The sequence below is a fragment of the Bufo bufo genome, chromosome 2 (genome assembly GCF_905171765.1).
Source record: "Bufo bufo chromosome 2, aBufBuf1.1, whole genome shotgun sequence".
NCBI lineage: Eukaryota > Metazoa > Chordata > Amphibia > Anura > Bufonidae > Bufo > Bufo bufo.
In genome coordinates this window covers 51,368,039-51,386,117 of record NC_053390.1, presented here as the reverse complement: position 1 = coordinate 51,386,117, position 18,079 = coordinate 51,368,039, and the positions used below count along the sequence as shown (strand labels likewise).

Genomic DNA, 18,079 nt, shown 5'->3' with positions numbered 1-18,079 from the left:
ACGGAATGCAGACGGAGTAAGTTCTGTTTTTTTTTACGGACCCGCAAAAAAAAAAAAAAAAACTGTACGGACACGGAAAGAAAATACGTTTGTGCGCATGAGGCCTAATACAGCTTCTGTGATGAAAATTAAAGCAGGAAGTTTCAGCATTTTCTAGTAAACGCCCAAACATCATCACCATTAATGATAATATGTCAAAAAATTCTGCGCAGATTAATTTCATAATATATCTTTATAACCGTCAGAGCTTTGTTTTCCTGATACAGAGCTCCAAATTCCCTGCACAGTCAATTTGCTAAAAGATATCATTTGTATGTCCGTCGACAATCGGCTGACTGGTTCCACTAGCAACCCATAGAATTTTTGAAAGCAGCTCTGGAGTATAATATAGGACTTATTTACAAATGTGACAACTTTTTCTATAGGCTATATCAATATATATAACCCGTACAATGGTGTTTAAAATGCTAAAATCCTTCAGTGTCACTCCACGTGGACTACAAAAGACAAAATAAAGTAAGAAACAAAATATCAAAAATGAATGAGAAATGATACTTTTGCAACCAGTCGCTGGAGAACCTAATCCAAGATGGCACTTAGGAAATTAAAAGAAAGGTGGTTCGTGGGGACTCTTTTTTTTTTCTTGGAGTATAGAGCTTTAATTATAATGAAGTAAAATTTGAAAATAGGTCTAAATCATTATATTTTTTTTAAAAGTAAACATGGCCGTAATACTATACCTTCAAAGTGATTAGTTCCATTCATTAGAAAGTTTGTAAAATACGAATTTAAAGGGCCGACACCACATAAATAAGTGAAAGTCCTCCTGAAATGTAATTTAAGTATACAATGAACAGCTCGCGATTGCCGTAGAGATCGGAGAAGTACCATCCGCAGTCCGTAAGCTCAAGACGCCTGCACTGAGAAAGCTGCACTGCAGAACCAGCGTCAGGGGCTCTTTATCAAAGACCAGAAATTGGTTCACAATTGGCACAGTGACTCCTCGGCCCGCGTCCGAGATAAAAATGTACCATCTTACCAAGAAAAATCTTATCATACAAAGAAGCCATTGCTTTCCATTTACACCTGCAGGCAAAGTAAAAAAAAAACTAAAAAAAAACTTGTAGCAATCGTGAAATCGAGCGATATGACTTTGCTACGTAAACTGACACAATGTATCAATGGCACAACCGGCGCCACCTTTGTCCTTTTTCTTTCCTTGTCACTCGTTATCTTCTAATAGAGTTTTGCTTTTGTTTTTTTTAAAAGAAACTTTTTTTTTTTTCTTTTTGCAAGTGTCTCTGGTTCATCACTAGCAATGTTCATTTCATAAGCTTCCAAGCGAAAGATGCATTTCGAGAAGGTAAAATAAGGGGAGACCATCACTAATCGACGCCTTCGAATCCCTGAGCGTTCTCCACCGCCATGAGAAGCTTCTCTCGTAAATCTTCAAATGAGTCGTAAGGAGGTAAATCTAGACGGTTAAAGCTGCAAGACACGGAAAGATCAGTCAGTGGCTTAAGTGTCATAAAAACCAATGACGAGGATGGCTGAGCCAAAATATGAATCATTTAGGAAGCGGCTCTGCGTGAAATTGGATTCAAAAGCAGAACATCTCTACATGGTGTAGTGATTACTTGTCACCTGTAGATGTCACTGTTGTATGCATTTCAGATACAATCTCCCCCTACAACCCCACAGCACCACCTGCAGGCTATTATCAAAAATAACACCAGTTTGCAAATAACATTTTTACGATAAAAGAATTATCAAGAGAAGTAAAACCATGACAATCTCCACTGCTGGAAGTAATTTTTATGGAAATCCTATTTATTGTATTATCACACATTGTAACATATGTAGGGTCCCTATTTCGTGCCATTTTCAAGACCTCTAACTGTCAGAGAATGAAATCATGCCCTGATCAGGTTTAACTCGTACAAGGGCAGGGCTCGTCATGGTTTAACAAACCCCAGTCAAGTTCCTATCTCCCCTTATATATAATACAGGCTTTGCGTTACAGTAAATGGTCATAGCTTACCATGTGTGCGCTCTGGGCAGTTTATCCGGGCTTCCCCACTGCTCTATTGTAAACAGCTGAGGACCATTTGAACCTATAGTAAAGTAAAAGCACAATACAAGTGTTAAAGGGGCAGTGTCGCGCCATTTTATAGTAATTCACAGAGTTTCATCATGTTTTGCTTCTATGTTCTTCATTGGTGATACTGCTAATCTGTGCTGCTGTAGGTGAGCTATAGGCAGAATCAGTCTTCTTCCCCCTCTGGCAGCTGACAATATAGTCCCTTCTAGAAGGAGTCTTCTTCTCGATACTGTCATGTTACAGCAGAATCTCGGATCTTTTCCTGACAAGAAGGGTGAAAAGCTATTCCTATTGGCTGCCCTGCAGTGAACAGAGGGTCACTATACAGAGACCTGGCATGCGGCTCAGCAGGTGGATGTGCACATTGCTCTATATTATGACCACCAGGTGGTGCCGTACTACTTCTGGACATACCCATGAACCAGCTGATAGAATGGGACTAAAGTTCAGTCCCATTCGCCTGAATCGGCTGCTCTGTTTGGGTGTCAGCAGCTGGCCTATCACTTTTTTCGCCAACTTATAGAAAGTACTCTCTTAGAAAAAAAAATATTAGAGTGCGGTGTCAGACCACACCCCTTTTTGAAGCCATGCCCCCTTTAAACCGCTGAATGTGCATTTGGACGCCTGGGCTGACTCTGATGATGGAGCTGGGATTTCCTGGAGGATTCGACAACTTTTCCAGGAGGACTCTGCTTGTGAGCTGGACTTTCCAGGAATGCTGGCAACTATGGACTACCACCAATCTGATTTTGATGGTCTGCTCTGAGCATAGGCCAACAATATCAAATTCCCAGAAAACCCCTTTAATTTTTATGATGTACGCAACTATGCAATTTAATGGCAGGACAACCCCTTTAAGGTGATCATCCATTATGGGAAAATGCCTCAGGCAGCACCAGGTAGGGACAAGAGGGGGGCAGCTAAAGAACCATGGGCTTGAGAGAAGGGGTTAAGTTGAGAAATTGGCATTGGGAAGGGGGAAAGGGTGCCGTTTCAGTTTTCGCCTCAGGCAGCAGAAAGGCTAGGTGCACCCCTGCTGCATACAGGACACGACGAGATGAGAACCAGCCTGACAGGGCTATGACATGAGCATTAATAGAATGTGACAACTGATACCATAATCTCTAGTTGGGCAAGTCCTTTTCTGAAAGAGCACCCACTGGCGATCAGCGGCCACTACAGGAGAACTGTGGTATTACATGCTACCTATTAAATACATCGTTGTGCTGAGTCCTCCAGAGTGGATGCTGTTCTTAGCAGAACTGGCTAATACAGGGCGTTGGAGCAGGGAACCTCTTCCCCCATTTTGTTCATATGCACTGCCATTGCCCTAATGGGATAACCCTTTCAAGCTAGCCTAAACAGGAGGATCTGCCTATATTTGACCATCTCCAGTGATGGGAATTATTTTCCAAGCAAGCATCCAGGATGCCATTTTCATTTTGCAATGGTCATCTGAAAAATGAGATCTGGGATCTGACTGGTTGCTGTGGGCACCTGCATCACTTTTCAGGGGGTGGACATACAATTTAAGGGTTTGCACTAACCATAGAGTTCAGCAAATCCGTTCATAGGCACGCGAGAAGTCCCAGTTACAAACTGCAACAATCGGATACGTTTCTCGGCATCCATCAGCAGCACCGCCTGAAAGAGGCACCGAAAAATGTGAAGAGGAGCAAGCAAGCTTCATAAGAAGAAAGCTATAGTATACTTTGTTATACCAAGGGTAGGGCATGGGCCCAAGGGGATGATGCATGAACATAAGTAATGTATTTACAGAGTTACAGGCTGCATTACACTCCAGAGCTGCATTCACAATTCTGGATGATTCAGAGTTGAAATTTCACAGCATACCATGCGTATTCAGTGTCTAAATACAGTAGAGCTTGATCTAATCATTTTCATTCTTGCAAACCCAGTATTTCCACCACATATTGTTCTATAATCTGATGTACAGAATTTTTTTTTAATATGGTATAGGTGCTCAGCTAAATTGTTAGGAGGAGTGCCTGTGTCCACTGTTTTCGGGTAAGTACACAGTGACTCTTCCAGCAGAATACTGAGTACAGCTCTGGAGTATAATACAGGATGTAACTCAGGATCAGTACAGATAAGTAATGTATGTGCACAGTGACTGCACCAGCAGAATAGTGAGTGCAGCTCTGGAGTATAATACAGGATGTAACTCAGGATTAGTACAGGATAAGTAATGTATGTACACAGTGACTGCACCAGCAGAATAGTGAGCGCAGCTCTGTAGTATTATACAGGATGTAACTCAGGATCAGTACAGATAAGTAATGTATGTACACAGTGACTCCACCAGCAGGATACTGAGTACAGCTCTGGAGTATAATACAGGATGTAACTCAGGATCAGTACAGATAAGTAATGTATGTGCACAGTGACTGCACCAGCAGAATAGTGAGTGCAGCTCTGGAGTATAATACAGGATGTAACTCAGGATCAGTACAGGATAAGTAATGTATGTACACAGTGACTGCACCAGCAGAATAGTGAGCGCAGCTCTGTAGTATTATATAGGATGTAACTCAGGATCAGTACAGATAAGTAATGTATGTACACAGTGACTCCACCAGCAGAATAGTGAGTGCAGCTCTGGAGTATAATACAGGATGTAACTCAGGATCAGTACAGGATAAGTAATGTATGTACACAGTGACTCCACCAGCAGAATAGTGAGTACAGCTCTGGAGTATAATACAGGATGTAACTCAGGATCAGTACAGGATAAATAATGTATGTACACAGTGACTCCACCAGCAGAATAGTAAGTGCAGCTCTGGAGTATAATACAGGATGTAACTCAGGATCAGTAAGGATAAGTAATGTATGTACACAGTGACTGCACCAGCAGAATAGTGAGTGCAGCTCTGGAGTATAATACAGGATGTAACTCAGGATCAGTACAGGATAAATAATGTATGTACACAGTGACTCCACCAGCAGAATAGTAAGTGCAGCTCTGGAGTATAATACAGGATGTAACTCAGGATCAGTACAGGATAAATAATGTATGTACACAGTGACTCCACCAGCAGAATAGTAAGTGCAGCTCTGGAGTATAATACAGGATGTAACTCAGGATCAGTACAGATAAGTAATGTATGTGCACAGTGAATGCACCAGCAGAATAGTGAGTGCAGCTCTGGAGTATAATACAGGATGTAACTCCGGATCAGTATGGGATACATAATGTATGTACACAGTGACTGCACCAGCAGAATAGTGAGTGCAGCTCTGGAGTATAATACTGGATGTCACTCAGGATCAGTACAGGATAAGTAAAGGATGTACACAGTGACTCCACCAGCAGAATAGTAAGTGCAGCTCTGGAGTATAATACAGGATGTAACTCAGGATCAGTACAGGATAAATAATGTATGTACACAGTGACTCCACCAGCAGAATAGTAAGTGCAGCTCTGGAGTATAATATAGGATGTAACTCAGGATCAGTACAGGATAAGTAATGTAATGTATGTACACAGTGACTGCACCAGCAGAATAGTGAGTGCAGCTCTGTAGTTTTATACAGGATGTAACTCAGGATCAGTAAGGGATAAGTAATGTATGTACACAGTGACTCCACCAGCAGAATAGTGAGTGCAGCTCTGGAGTATAATACAGGATGTAACTCAGGATCAGTACAGGATAAGTAATGTATGTGCACAGTGAATGCACCAGCAGAATAGTGAGTGCAGCTCTGGAGTATAATACTGGATGTCACTCAGGATCAGTACAGGATAAGTAATGTATGTACACAGTGACTCCACCAGCAGAATAGTGAGTGCAGCTCTGGAATATAATACAGGATGTCACTCAGGATCAGTACAGGATAAGTAATGTATGTACACAGTGACTCCACCAGCAGAATAGTGAGTGCAGCTCTGGAGTATAATACAGGATGTCACTCAGGATCAGTACAGGATAAGTAATGTATGTACACAGTAACACCAGTCCTTTTTGACACTGATGACATCCTGTAAATTTACCGTAAAGGTTTGAGATAGGAATATCCCTTTAAAGTCACTATTTTTCAAAAACAACTTCTTTTGCACATATAATTTACCAGGTGTGTAAAATAATTGCCATGTGTTCCAAATGTAACACAAACTACAGAGGAGACCTTACCTTCCAGTACCACTGTATTACCGGGTGGTTCGGGCAATAACTATTTTTGTACAGTGTGTGCTGCCTCCAGTCATTTACATCCACATCTCCCAAGCCGCACATCAGAAGCTGCAAAATAACAGGTTAGAATCTGAAGAAATGAACTGGTTCAATAAATGGAGAAGTAGCAGAGACGTCAACAGTAAGACAGAACAGGGGGTACATACCTCAAGTTCATTTTCATCAAATATCTTTATCAAATCAATAGGAATGAGTTCAGTAAATCCCTAGAAATACGGAGGATAATTATAAGACTATAACATTCCATGAAAACTAATCTAATAAGAAAATAACCCCCTTAAATCCTGTCATATCCCCATCCTAACTAGCCCCCCCAAAAAAAAAAAATTTTTTTTACATTGCATTGCAATAGAGAGCAGTCTTTATGTAAATTTAACCACCTTTATATAATTTTGTCTACTAAACACAGGACCCATAGGACCCCCATGGGTCCCACAATCCATTAGCAGCACTGCCAAACCTACTATACCCTTATCAGTTTTTTATTATTCTGTTTTTAGGCCCAAAATATAGTGCTGATTAATTTCATAAGATACTTGTATAGGGATGCTCATTTCTTTTGTCTTGATCAATGCTCTAATTCTTGCTGCCTGCAGCCACCACTAGGGGGAGCTCAGCACATTCAGAACTCAATGGGAAGGGTATACATCTGAATGCAGCAAAATCCCCCAGTGGTGACTGCAAGAAGATGCTATGACTGCAACAGTTCATTGCCAGGTTCCCTCCTCCACTGCCATTCAGGTCGCAGAGTGGTTTATGGAAATCATGTTGTGAAACCCACTAAGTGACAAGACAAATCTGAACACAATCTCTGTACAGTGCTGCGTAATATGGGGGTGCTACAGAAAATAATTGGTGGCTGGGTAGTGTGGGATAGGCAGATAAATGGGGTTTGGTGGTAAAGGAGCCTTATAACAATAGTCTGCACAATATCATTATTCTGGTCACAACTCCATTTTTCTGATACACAGCTCCAAATCCTCGGCATAATCATGAATTTAAGTAACATTCTGGCTGGATGCAGACACCACTAGATGGCGCTATCTGCATACTTTGATATAATGAACTGAATAGTAATACAGTATGCAGTCAGCTCCCTCTAGTGGTGACTGAAAGTAGAAAACTTTTGTTACATCACTATATCTATTCAGGGGATATGAAGCTTTTCTATTTTAAAAAAAGGAGCTTCAACCAACTTAAAGATATATTAAGAAGTGAACCAAACCAGACTACAATTCCGAACCAAAAAGGTGTAGATTCACTTTAAAATATACTGAAGATATACACATACCCAGAGAAATGTACATAATATAGAACCAGAACCTACTTCTAAAAACCCGTTCATCTGTTTTTGTACCCTATTCACAAATCTCCACTGGATTACGAGGCTGAAAAGATAGAAAAGTAAAACCTTTAGAAAGAAATAGATACAATTCAGGTTTTTCCATACAGATTTTGTATATATTCTGCAGATCCATGCACGGCACCAGCATCTAGAGTGCATTATCCAGGTCTACAAACAATTCCTGTGCATTTGTCCTTGGTTTAGAAATGAAGATGAAAGGACCTCACTGCCCCCTGGAAAAAGTCGAGCTGGAATAATGGCTTTTATACTCAGGATGATTCCGCTCAGAAACCATCATTACAACAGTGTCACAGCCGGGGAGCAATCGGCTAAAAATGTGTAAAAGTGACATATAGAAGGTGTGAATACATAATTCTAACGTTCTCATCTGCTACCGTCTACTCCACCTGTGGGTTCCATACAGCTTAATGTCAAGCCCAGATCTTACTGTATATTCCACAAGTATAAAAATATCACTTAAAAGGGAAACTCCATTTCAGTTAATTTCCTGACATTTCATGTAGGCGAAGCAACAGAAGGCACCAGTGGGGCGAGTCGAGGCTGCTACAGACTATCACTGCTCAGAGATCTCATTAGCCTGTGGTTGCACTCTTTTGGAGCACAACAAATAACAAAATGCAACAAAAAAATGTACAAGAAAAAAAAATTGTGGGAGTGCACATGTATGAAAAGAGATTCCTTTGTGATTAGGAAAGGGACCCCCACCCTTGTTCTGTTTGCACACACACAATCAGTATACTAGAGGTTCATGCTGGAGAAAAGGACTAAACCTAGACCAGGGGTGGCCAAACCACGGCTCCCGAGCCGAATGCGGCTCTTTGCCTCTTCAAGTGCGGCTCTAGCGGTGGAGCTGGGAAGCAGTCAGACCAGCGCACTCTCCACCCCATGCTCAGATCTCCTTTCCTGATCGGGCACCGTTGCTACTCTGCAGCTCCAGCTCGCTCGCCACTACGTCCTGATGCACACAGTGTCAGAACGTATTAGGTGGAGATGCGCACTATGACCCGATGCTGTGCGCATCAGGTCACAGTGGAGACCGTGTCAGACCTGCAGAGTAGCAGGTGCCTGATCAGGAGCCCAGTGCCCGATCAGGAGAGGTAGGCGATTTCTTAATTATAGTACTGAGCATGGGGGTCTGATCTAAGCACGGGGGGGACTCTGATCTGAGAACAGGGGGGTCCCATCTGAGACCGGGGGGGGGGGTGTCTGATCTGAGACCGGGGGGGGTGTCTGATCTGAGACCGGGGGGGGTGTCTGATCTGAGACCGGGGGGGGGGGGGGTGTCTGATCTGAGACCGGGGGGGGGGGGTGTCTGATCTGAGACCGGGGGGGGGGTGTCTGATCTGAGACCGGGGGGGGGTGTCTGATTTGAGACCGGGGGGGAAGTCTGATATGAGATCGGGGGGGCGTCTGATCTGAGACGGGGGGGGGTCTGATCTGAGACGGGGGGGGGTCTGATCTGAGACCGGGGGGGGGGGGGGGTCTGATCTGAGACTGAGGGGGGTCTGATCTGAGACCAGGGGGGGTCTGATCTGAGCGCTGACACTGGGAGTCTGATGTGTGTTGTCTGATCTGAGCATTGGGGGTCTTATTTTGGGGGTCTGATTTGGAGTTCTGATGAGGATTGGGGATCTTATCTTAGGTCAGATGAGCATTGGGGATCTGATGAAAAAAAAAAAATTCTTTTCTTCTCTGCTAATGAAAAATATGTTTTTTTCTTATTTTTCTCCACTAAAACCTAGGTGCATCTTATAGGGCAAAAAATACAGCACCTCGTGTGTAAATGTATAGCTTGTGGCTCCTGGTAGTCATCCGTTTTTTTTTTCTGCCTCTTTGTGTCTGTAAGGTTGGCCACCCCTGACCTAGACGGTTACAATGGAAGCTGTGCCAGATCCGAGAGGTGAACTTCTCCTGGTAGTGCTGTAGCATTTAGTGTACATAATGTGTAAGTGTATGTTGTGTGGGTCTAGGACATGTATGTATGTATGTTTATAGTGTGTGGGTATGATGGACGTTTACCATGTGTATGCATGATGTGTATGTGGTATGTTTGTGTATGATGTGTAAGTATATGATATGGGGGTATATGACATATAGGTATATGATCTATGATGTGTGTTTATGTATGATATACGTATATGATGATGGTGTGTGGGTGTGTATGTATATATATATATATATATATATATATATACACACACACATATATATATATGTATGAGGTATGGTTGTGTATGATGTGCATGTATATCAGGTATAGGTATATGATCTGTGTATGTGTATGAGATATGTGTATATGATGTATGTGTGTGCATATGATGTGTATCAGGTATGTTTGTGTATGATGTCTATGTATGTATGTATATGATATGTGTGTATGATATATACTGCATGTGGAATGTTTGTGTATGACATGTAAGTATATGATATGTGGGTAGGATATGCACGTAGGTATAGGTATATGATCTATGTATATGATGTGTGTTTATGTATGATATATGTATATGATGATGTGTGTGTATATATGTATGATGTTATGAGATGTGTATATGATGTACCCTATGTGTATGCATATGATGTATATGTGGTATGTTTGTGTATAATGTGTATTATCTGAAGTGTTTGTATATTATATGCGAGTATGATATGCATGTACCATGTATATGGGGTATAGGTATATGATCTGTGTATGGTGTGTATGTATATGATATATATGTGTATGTGGCATGTTTGTGTACATATATGATATGTGGGTAAGATATGCCTGTACCATGTGTATGTATATGAGGTATAGGTATATGATCTGTGAATGTATGTGTATATGATGTGTATTAAGGATTAGTCCTGCTCCTATGAAGTAGAACACTTACTCAATGTACTCCCTCTTGTTGTCATTCGTCACCACCATCTCTGACCCATTTGGTTTCAAGTCAACCTGATAAGTCTGAAAAGCAAAAATACCAGTACAGTACAGGATGCCGAGATTTCCATCCTCCTACTTTCAAACATTTCAAATAGGGTCACAGCTGATATCTGTATATTTACCATGTTCTAACTATTTTAAAGGAGGCTCTACACTACCACTAATTGACGGCATAGAGGATGAGCTCCGGGTGGAGAACAACTTTATATCTTGTTCCAACTGTCCATCTGGAGAGAGATCTTTAGTAGCCAGGGTGTAACTGGTGGCACCGAGATCTGTACCAGAGCCTCACTCACCATGTGCCACCCATAATACTGGTGTTTTCTCTTGAGGTAGAGGGGCCTCTGGTTCCCCTCGGACAGCAGGGCCCTGGTGCGGCTGCTACCTCTGCACCCATGTCGGTAGCACCTACTCTATAACGCTCTCCCCTCTGCTGAGTTCAGTTGTATAATCCTGCCTATCTAGTCTCCAGCAGCAGAATAATTTCACTCTCTAATGATAATGGGATGACACTTCCAGCCTGTATATCGCAAGGAAGAAGAGAAATCCAATGTCTATCTACCCACCATCACAAACCCGTGCACATTCACGTACCTGACCGAAGTTTTCTTCATCTATACAGAACCTGAGATCCAGCTCAGTGGGGTCATTCTCTAAGATCCATTTTAGAGAATTGTAATATTCACTATCCTGCAAAAAAAGAAGACATATCCCACTAAATACGACCCGAGATCCAACCTCATCACATGGATCAGGAGCACATTCCTTAGTTGTCCGTCCCCTCGGTGCCTACGGGTAGCGATGTAAATAAGTACTGACATCCATAGCCTTTCCAAGATTGCTCTTCTTTCTTTTACTGGGCATGCATCAAAGGCTTTCAGCGCAGGCGCAGATAGTGGATATCCAGGTAGTGATGGGCATCCTCTATGTGCACCATGAACGCTTTCAGCACATGCACAGTAAAAATACCAAAGCCTTCTCTTGTAGAAGCTATGGACACTGGCACTATCCATGGGCTCCATGTGGGCTGAGGATAGCCTCAAGGTGATTTAGCAGGTTCTTATGGCATTACACACTAGTGCACAGCGTTACTGAGATGTACGTACACAGTGGACAACCCTAGTTCCCATACAAATATAAACCCCGTAGGATACTATGAGTGCCGCACTGCAGATCCATACAACACTAATGGACATCCTGAACCCGCCCCAAATATATTCTTATAAAAGGACATACCACAGACTCCATATCTTTCAATGTTATCTGTTTTCCCAACATCATCTTGTAGAATGGGCGAATAAAGAAACCTAAAAAAGGAAACAAAAAGGTAAAAAGAAAAAAAACAAATAGCAAAGCAAAGAAGAAAAGTGAACCAGCATAGTAGTGAAATACAAGATGAAGGAAGCCTAGAGGATTTCACTCACCATCTAATAGTTTCCCATGGAACACTGCAAGGCCGGCAATCCGCCCGATGAATGTGAAATACGAGAGGTGGTCTTCATTACAAAGACCGGAGTTTGGGTTTATCTGAAGGGTGTAATTGTCCCTATGGAGAGACATACCGAAGGTGAGTAACTACACGTGTATAAGGGCTCTTTCACACAACAGTTTCCCCCACCCCCTTTTACGGGCTGTTTTTGGCATTCTGTACATGGGCCGTATACGGAACCATTCATTTCAATGGTTCCGCCAAAAAAACTGAATGTACTCCGTATGCATTCCGTTTCCGTATTTCCGTTCCGTTGAAGGATAGAACATGTCCTATTATTGCCTGTAAATCACGTTCTGTGGCTCCATTCAAGTCAATGGGTCCGCAAAAAAAACGGAACACATACGGAAATGCATCCGTATGTCTTCCATATCCGTTCCGTTTTTGCGGAACCATCTATTGAAAATTGTATGCCCAGCCCAATTTTTTCTATGTAATTACTGTATATGCCATACGGAAAAACGGAACGGAAACACAACGGAAACAAAAAAAAAAACGGAACAACTGCAAAACACTGAAAAAGCCATACGGTCGTGTGAAAGAGGCCTAAAGCAGAGATGGATTGGGATAAGTTGGAGGCCTGGGCAGAGAATCTAGCTGTAAGGCCTCTTGCACACAACCGTATGGCTTTTTCAGTATTTTGCGGTCCGAAAAAAACGGATCCGCAAAAAATACGGATGACGTCCGTGTGCATTCTGTTTTTTGCGGAATGGAACAGCCGGCCCCTGATAGAACAGTCCTATCCTTGTCCGTTATGTAGACAATAATAGGACATGTTCTACCTTTGAACGGAACGGAAAAACGGAAACGGAAGGTATAAGGAGTACCTTCCGTTTTTTTTTGAGGATCCATTGAAATAAATGGTTCCGTATACGGAACGCAAAAAACGAGATGCAGCAACGGCCGTGAGGAGATCAGGAGTGACGCAGGTATCGGGGTACGTACAATATATATGAGGAGCCCGGGCATTGGGGGGCATATTTTATACATTGGATAACCCCTTTAAAGATATTCTTCTTGGTAACGAGCACCATATTGTGATAGAAGGTGATGTGCTGCCAACAAATAACACATACAAGATGCCATCACCTGACACTTGAGCATTTGCTCATTTGTTGGGTGATCGTGGGCATGTTTCCACAGGGCAATGTTCGGGCGAATGAAGGTTCACTGCCATGTAAAAAGGGCCCTAACATGATGCTTTTAGGAAAGGAAAATACATAATCACCCTTACACACTAAATATGAATATAAAGGGTAAAACGGATATGAAAAAGGACTTGGGGATATTAGTGAATGGTAAACTGAAGCAACCAGTGCCAGTCAGCTGTTGCAAAAGTTAATAAAATAATTGAATGCATCATAGCTGCACATGCAGTATTCAGGCCGCACATGGAATATCATGTACAGTTTTGGGCACCAGGGTACGAGACAGACATGGTAGAGCTGGAGTTGGATCATAGCTGGGCAACCAGAATAATAAATGCAATGGGTGGACTGCAGTGCACAGAAACTTTTTCCTTTAAGAGGAGGACAGCTGTGGACAGGTCATAAAGGGGAATGATTTAAAAAGCCTGCCAGCAACCTTTACTAGAATGTGATCAAGTCTGGTTGTCACCACTTGCAGCATTGACTGGGGGAGGCCTCAATACACACTACGCTCAGCCCTTGCCTATACTACATATTGGGGAGTGTTCCTGTCAGGCTGCTCAGCCATGATGGCATATCGGAAGCAGGATCGCAAAATTACCGTCTATTATAGAGCAGTGTAGTGATCCCCCTCTAGGCAGCTCCTCAAGTGTTGGCAACCGGTCCTACTTACATTCTAGGAAAGGATGCTGGCGGCCATTTTAAATAGTTTGCGAAGAACCCCTTTAACATTATATTAGTGTGTAGGAGCTACCGTGTGCTCAGCCATTTGACCCCCCACACTTTAATAAGTGACTTACGTAGCAGAGTATTCAAAAAGCCCATAATACGGGTTGAACATCTCTTTGGACAACAGGAAGAACCACTCGCGGGCCACGCCGCCATAATCCAGGCCTTTTTCCGATTCAAACTCTATCCAGAGTCGGGCCTTCAGGACATCGGGCCTCTTCACGGACATTATCCTTCTGTAGGATTCTTCAAAGATGCTGTTTCTGTGAAGCTTCATCTCAAATCTATTTGGTATGTCAGCCTGAAAAAGGGATGGTTAGATGAGAAACGGATCAAGTTTATTCAACAAATTCGCTAAAACGCGATTCCAAATACAGTCCAGAGAGGGCTACACCATAAAAGGAACACTCTACCTTCAAAACAATATCCTGACCACAATCTAGACACACATAATATGCAGACTTAAATTGGGGCATTTAAGCCATGCCTCTGGGAGTGGCCTGACCCCACCCACAAGTTTGTTAGCTCCGCCTGCTTTCTGCCTGGGACAGCCCACATTTGCCAGGACTGTCACGGCAAATTTGGAACACTTGGCCACTATGAATACTTGAGCTTTATTTTATTATATGCTCTAGTCCCCTCCAAAGTGACAGTGACAGTATCGGCTGCCCCTGGGAAAAACTCAGTTATTTGGACAGAATTGGACATATTTTCTACCAGTTATAATCCGCGTAACCATTGCTTAATCTCCTACAATAATTGATCTCTGCTAAATCAGCACAATATATTGGGTAGCTTGGGATGTGAATGGAGAAATAAACAAGAAATGACCCCCCCAAAAAATCACCACTTTACAAAATTAGAGTAAAAAATTGTAAATATATTCAAAAGGTAACAGTCACAATAACAACTGAGCTTTTCAACCCCTGCGCCTCTAGGACTCCACAACAGCAAATCTAAATGGCCAGCTCCAAAAGGATGATGGACCAAGAATGGTAGGATCCGCCAACAGCCTACTGTCTATGGGGATGAAAGAACCAGATTTTTTATATTGGGGAGAATTTTTTTCTGTTTAGTTTTATTAAGCCTATGGGGGTAGTCACGTCCCCCAATCAGAACCCCCCATAGGATGTTGGGTAACTCCGATTTTTGTGGAAGCGTATTGGATTCAAACTCCCTGTGTGGCTGCCCTAAAAAAAATGGTAAAAAATAGCGGACAGCCCCATAAGACCGAGAAAAAGTTAACCAGACTTTCTGTGCTTCCCTCCCATAAATGACAAAATCAAACATTTAAAGGGGTTTTCCAGGAGTTAAACACTGATGACCTATCCTCGGGATAGGTCAGCAATATCAGGCTGGTCCAGCTCCGACTCCCGCCACGCCTGTCTATCAGTTATTGGGTATACATAGCGCTGAGGCCTCTTCTTAGTGTCCATTCACACATCTGTATGTGTTTTGCGGATCCACCTGCAATGTGCGTTCCGCATTTTGCGGACTGCACATCGCCGGCACTATAATAGAAAATGCCTAATCTTGTCCGCAATTGCGGACAAGAATAGGACATGTTCTATTTTTTTCGGGAACGGATTTGTGGACCCGGAAGTGCGGATCCGGAAAGCACATAGTGTGGCCCCATAGAAATGAATGGGTCCGGAATTCCGTTCCGCAAGATACAGAACAGAATTGCGGACGTGTGAATGGACCCTTACTGTTCTGAGCACAGCGCCACACATTATACAGTGGACGTGCTTGGTATTGCAGCTCATTCACTTGAACCATATGACTGAAGGATGTGAAGTCATAGGCCGAGGTACAGGCTGCAGCATTCACTCAAGTGCCATGCCTCCTTTGAACAGCTAGATGTTGGAAGTTGGACCTGAACCGATCTGATACTGATGACCTATTCTGGGATAGGTTATTATTAATTTTCGAAGCGGCCTTGGTGCTCTTCCTAGGCCTTTCAAGTGGTTGGGATTGGGTACATGGTTATGTTTTGGGTGGCGTTAGAGGCGTGGCCTAGTGCGGAAAAAATGCTTTGCACGCCGCACAACATGTCCCTCTTTGTTCATTTGGAAAATTTGGAGGTATGCCGGAGACTGCGGTATCTTTAAACAGCTGATCAGCAGGGAGTTGGGTGTCGGACCCCCAACGATCAGATACTGATAATCTATCCTGGGTCGTCAATTTTCTACTCCCAGAAAACCCCTTTAACTGAAGCAGAGGAACACCGCAAGGAATTGCAAGTGAAATCTGGCACCACTGAGCACTAAATCCATTAACGTGAAGTTCATCATTTGTCTTTTAAGTAGTCATTTTAATCATAATTGCAAATTGTGAGAACAATGACACTAATTGTTTTGTGGAGACAACAATCCTCATCGTTTATCAGCGCTCCTTAATTAGCAGAAATAAATAAGAGGCTTCTCGACTCGTTAGATAAAAAGAACAAATTACTTTGCAGATGACAAACACTTTATCTGCATCACAATTGTGTTCTGAGCAGGACTGGAGCGTTATAAGATATGGGCCTATAATGGTCTCATACCGGTGCCTGCAAAACTACAACACCCAACAGGCTCAGCCCATATATGTTGGAAACCACTGGTATTGGGTATTCGGACTTGTATGGGGCAGATATTATGAACCTATGCACGGTTTACATAGCACTGTCAAATTATAGCTAAGTTTACCGTTTTAATGAAACATGTCAGAAGAACCTGTGTAATGCTTTATTTTCCCTGTGGTGGCGCTGCAGGGGAGCTGAACGCCTGATTACAGCTGATCCATGAGCGTCCAATCATCAGGAGATCCCAGGATCAGCTAATCATTGGAGGATCCTTTGGTCAAAATGGGATTGGAAAAGTGGACACCCCCTTTAGGTCCAATAAATCTTATGATTAAGAGACCATAGAGCCTCAAAACAGTTAAACGACAGGCTCAGCTCTGCTACATCAGTACATACATGGCACACCAGGCGGTATCTTCCTGCAAGTTTCACCAAAAATGGATGGAACCAATTCTAATCCTAATTACAGAATTCACTGACACTCAAATATAAATGGACTTTGCCAATTGACCTTCTTAAAAATTAGTATAAGGTCTGCTCCCTACAGGGGGTAATCCATACAAGGAAGGTAGGTACAGCATAATGACACAGATGTAGTGCTCACAACTACAGTACCCTATAATTATATACTAGCCACGGTGCCACACTATACTAGCCACGGTGCCACACTATACTAGCCACGGTGCCACACTATACTAGCCACGGTGTCACACTATACTAGCCACGGTGCCACACTATACTAGCCACGGTGCCACACTATACTAGCCACGGTGGCCCACTATACTAGCCACGGTGCCCCACTATACTAGCCACGGTGCCCCACTATACTAGCCACGGTGCCCCACTATACTAGCCACGGTGCCCCACTATACTAGCCACGGTGCCCCACTATACTAGCCACGGTGCCCCACTATACTAGCCACGGTGCCCCACTATACTAGCCACGGTGCCCCACTATACTAGCCACGGTGGCCCACTATACTAGCCACGGTGGCCCACTATACTAGCCACGGTGGCCCACTATACTAGCTACGGTGGCCCACTATACTAGCCACGGTGGCCCACTATACTAGCCACGGTGCCCCACTATACTAGCCACGGTGCCCCACTATACTAGCCACGGTGCCCCACTATACTAGCCACGGTGCCCCACTATACTAGCCACGGTGCCCCACTATACTAGCCACGGTGCCCCACTATACTAGCCACGGTGCCCCACTATACTAGCCACGGTGCCCCACTATACTAGCCACGGTGCCCCACTATACTAGCCACGGTGCCCCACTATACTACGCAGTGTCCCATTACATTAGATATGTATACCATTATATTGTTCATAGTGCTCCATTATACTAGCCTGTGTCCTGTTATACTAGCCCTTATGCTACATAATACTAGCCATGGTATTCCATTATATTAGCCTCCATTATATTAGCCACAATGCCCATTTTTACTAGCTACAGTGTTCCAAATATAATGGACACAGTGCCCCATTATATAAGCTATGGTGCCTTACTATACTAGCTATAGTGCCCCATTATAT

The 18,079-nt window shown here is 43.1% G+C and overlaps 1 protein-coding gene across 12 annotated transcripts in view; it reads right to left on the bottom strand.

The window, feature by feature from the left end:
* Nucleotides 1-632: 632 nt before the first annotated feature.
* NEDD4L (NEDD4 like E3 ubiquitin protein ligase) overlaps nucleotides 633-18,079 on the bottom strand; it is a 382,390-nt gene continuing 364,943 nt past the window's right edge. For all 12 annotated transcript variants that reach the window (XM_040421065.1, XM_040421066.1, XM_040421067.1 and 9 more), the window contains 11 exons: nucleotides 14,042-14,271; nucleotides 12,029-12,150; nucleotides 11,841-11,911; nucleotides 11,199-11,294; nucleotides 10,552-10,625; nucleotides 7,643-7,703; nucleotides 6,462-6,521; nucleotides 6,256-6,363; nucleotides 3,649-3,745; nucleotides 2,042-2,114; nucleotides 633-1,488 (listed from right to left, as the gene is read on the bottom strand). In XM_040421065.1, the coding sequence (XP_040276999.1) occupies nucleotides 1,386-1,488; nucleotides 2,042-2,114; nucleotides 3,649-3,745; nucleotides 6,256-6,363; nucleotides 6,462-6,521; nucleotides 7,643-7,703; nucleotides 10,552-10,625; nucleotides 11,199-11,294; nucleotides 11,841-11,911; nucleotides 12,029-12,150; nucleotides 14,042-14,271 (1,095 nt within the window). In that variant the 3' untranslated portion in view covers nucleotides 633-1,385. The remainder of the gene's footprint in view (nucleotides 1,489-2,041; nucleotides 2,115-3,648; nucleotides 3,746-6,255; nucleotides 6,364-6,461; nucleotides 6,522-7,642; nucleotides 7,704-10,551; nucleotides 10,626-11,198; nucleotides 11,295-11,840; nucleotides 11,912-12,028; nucleotides 12,151-14,041; nucleotides 14,272-18,079) is intronic.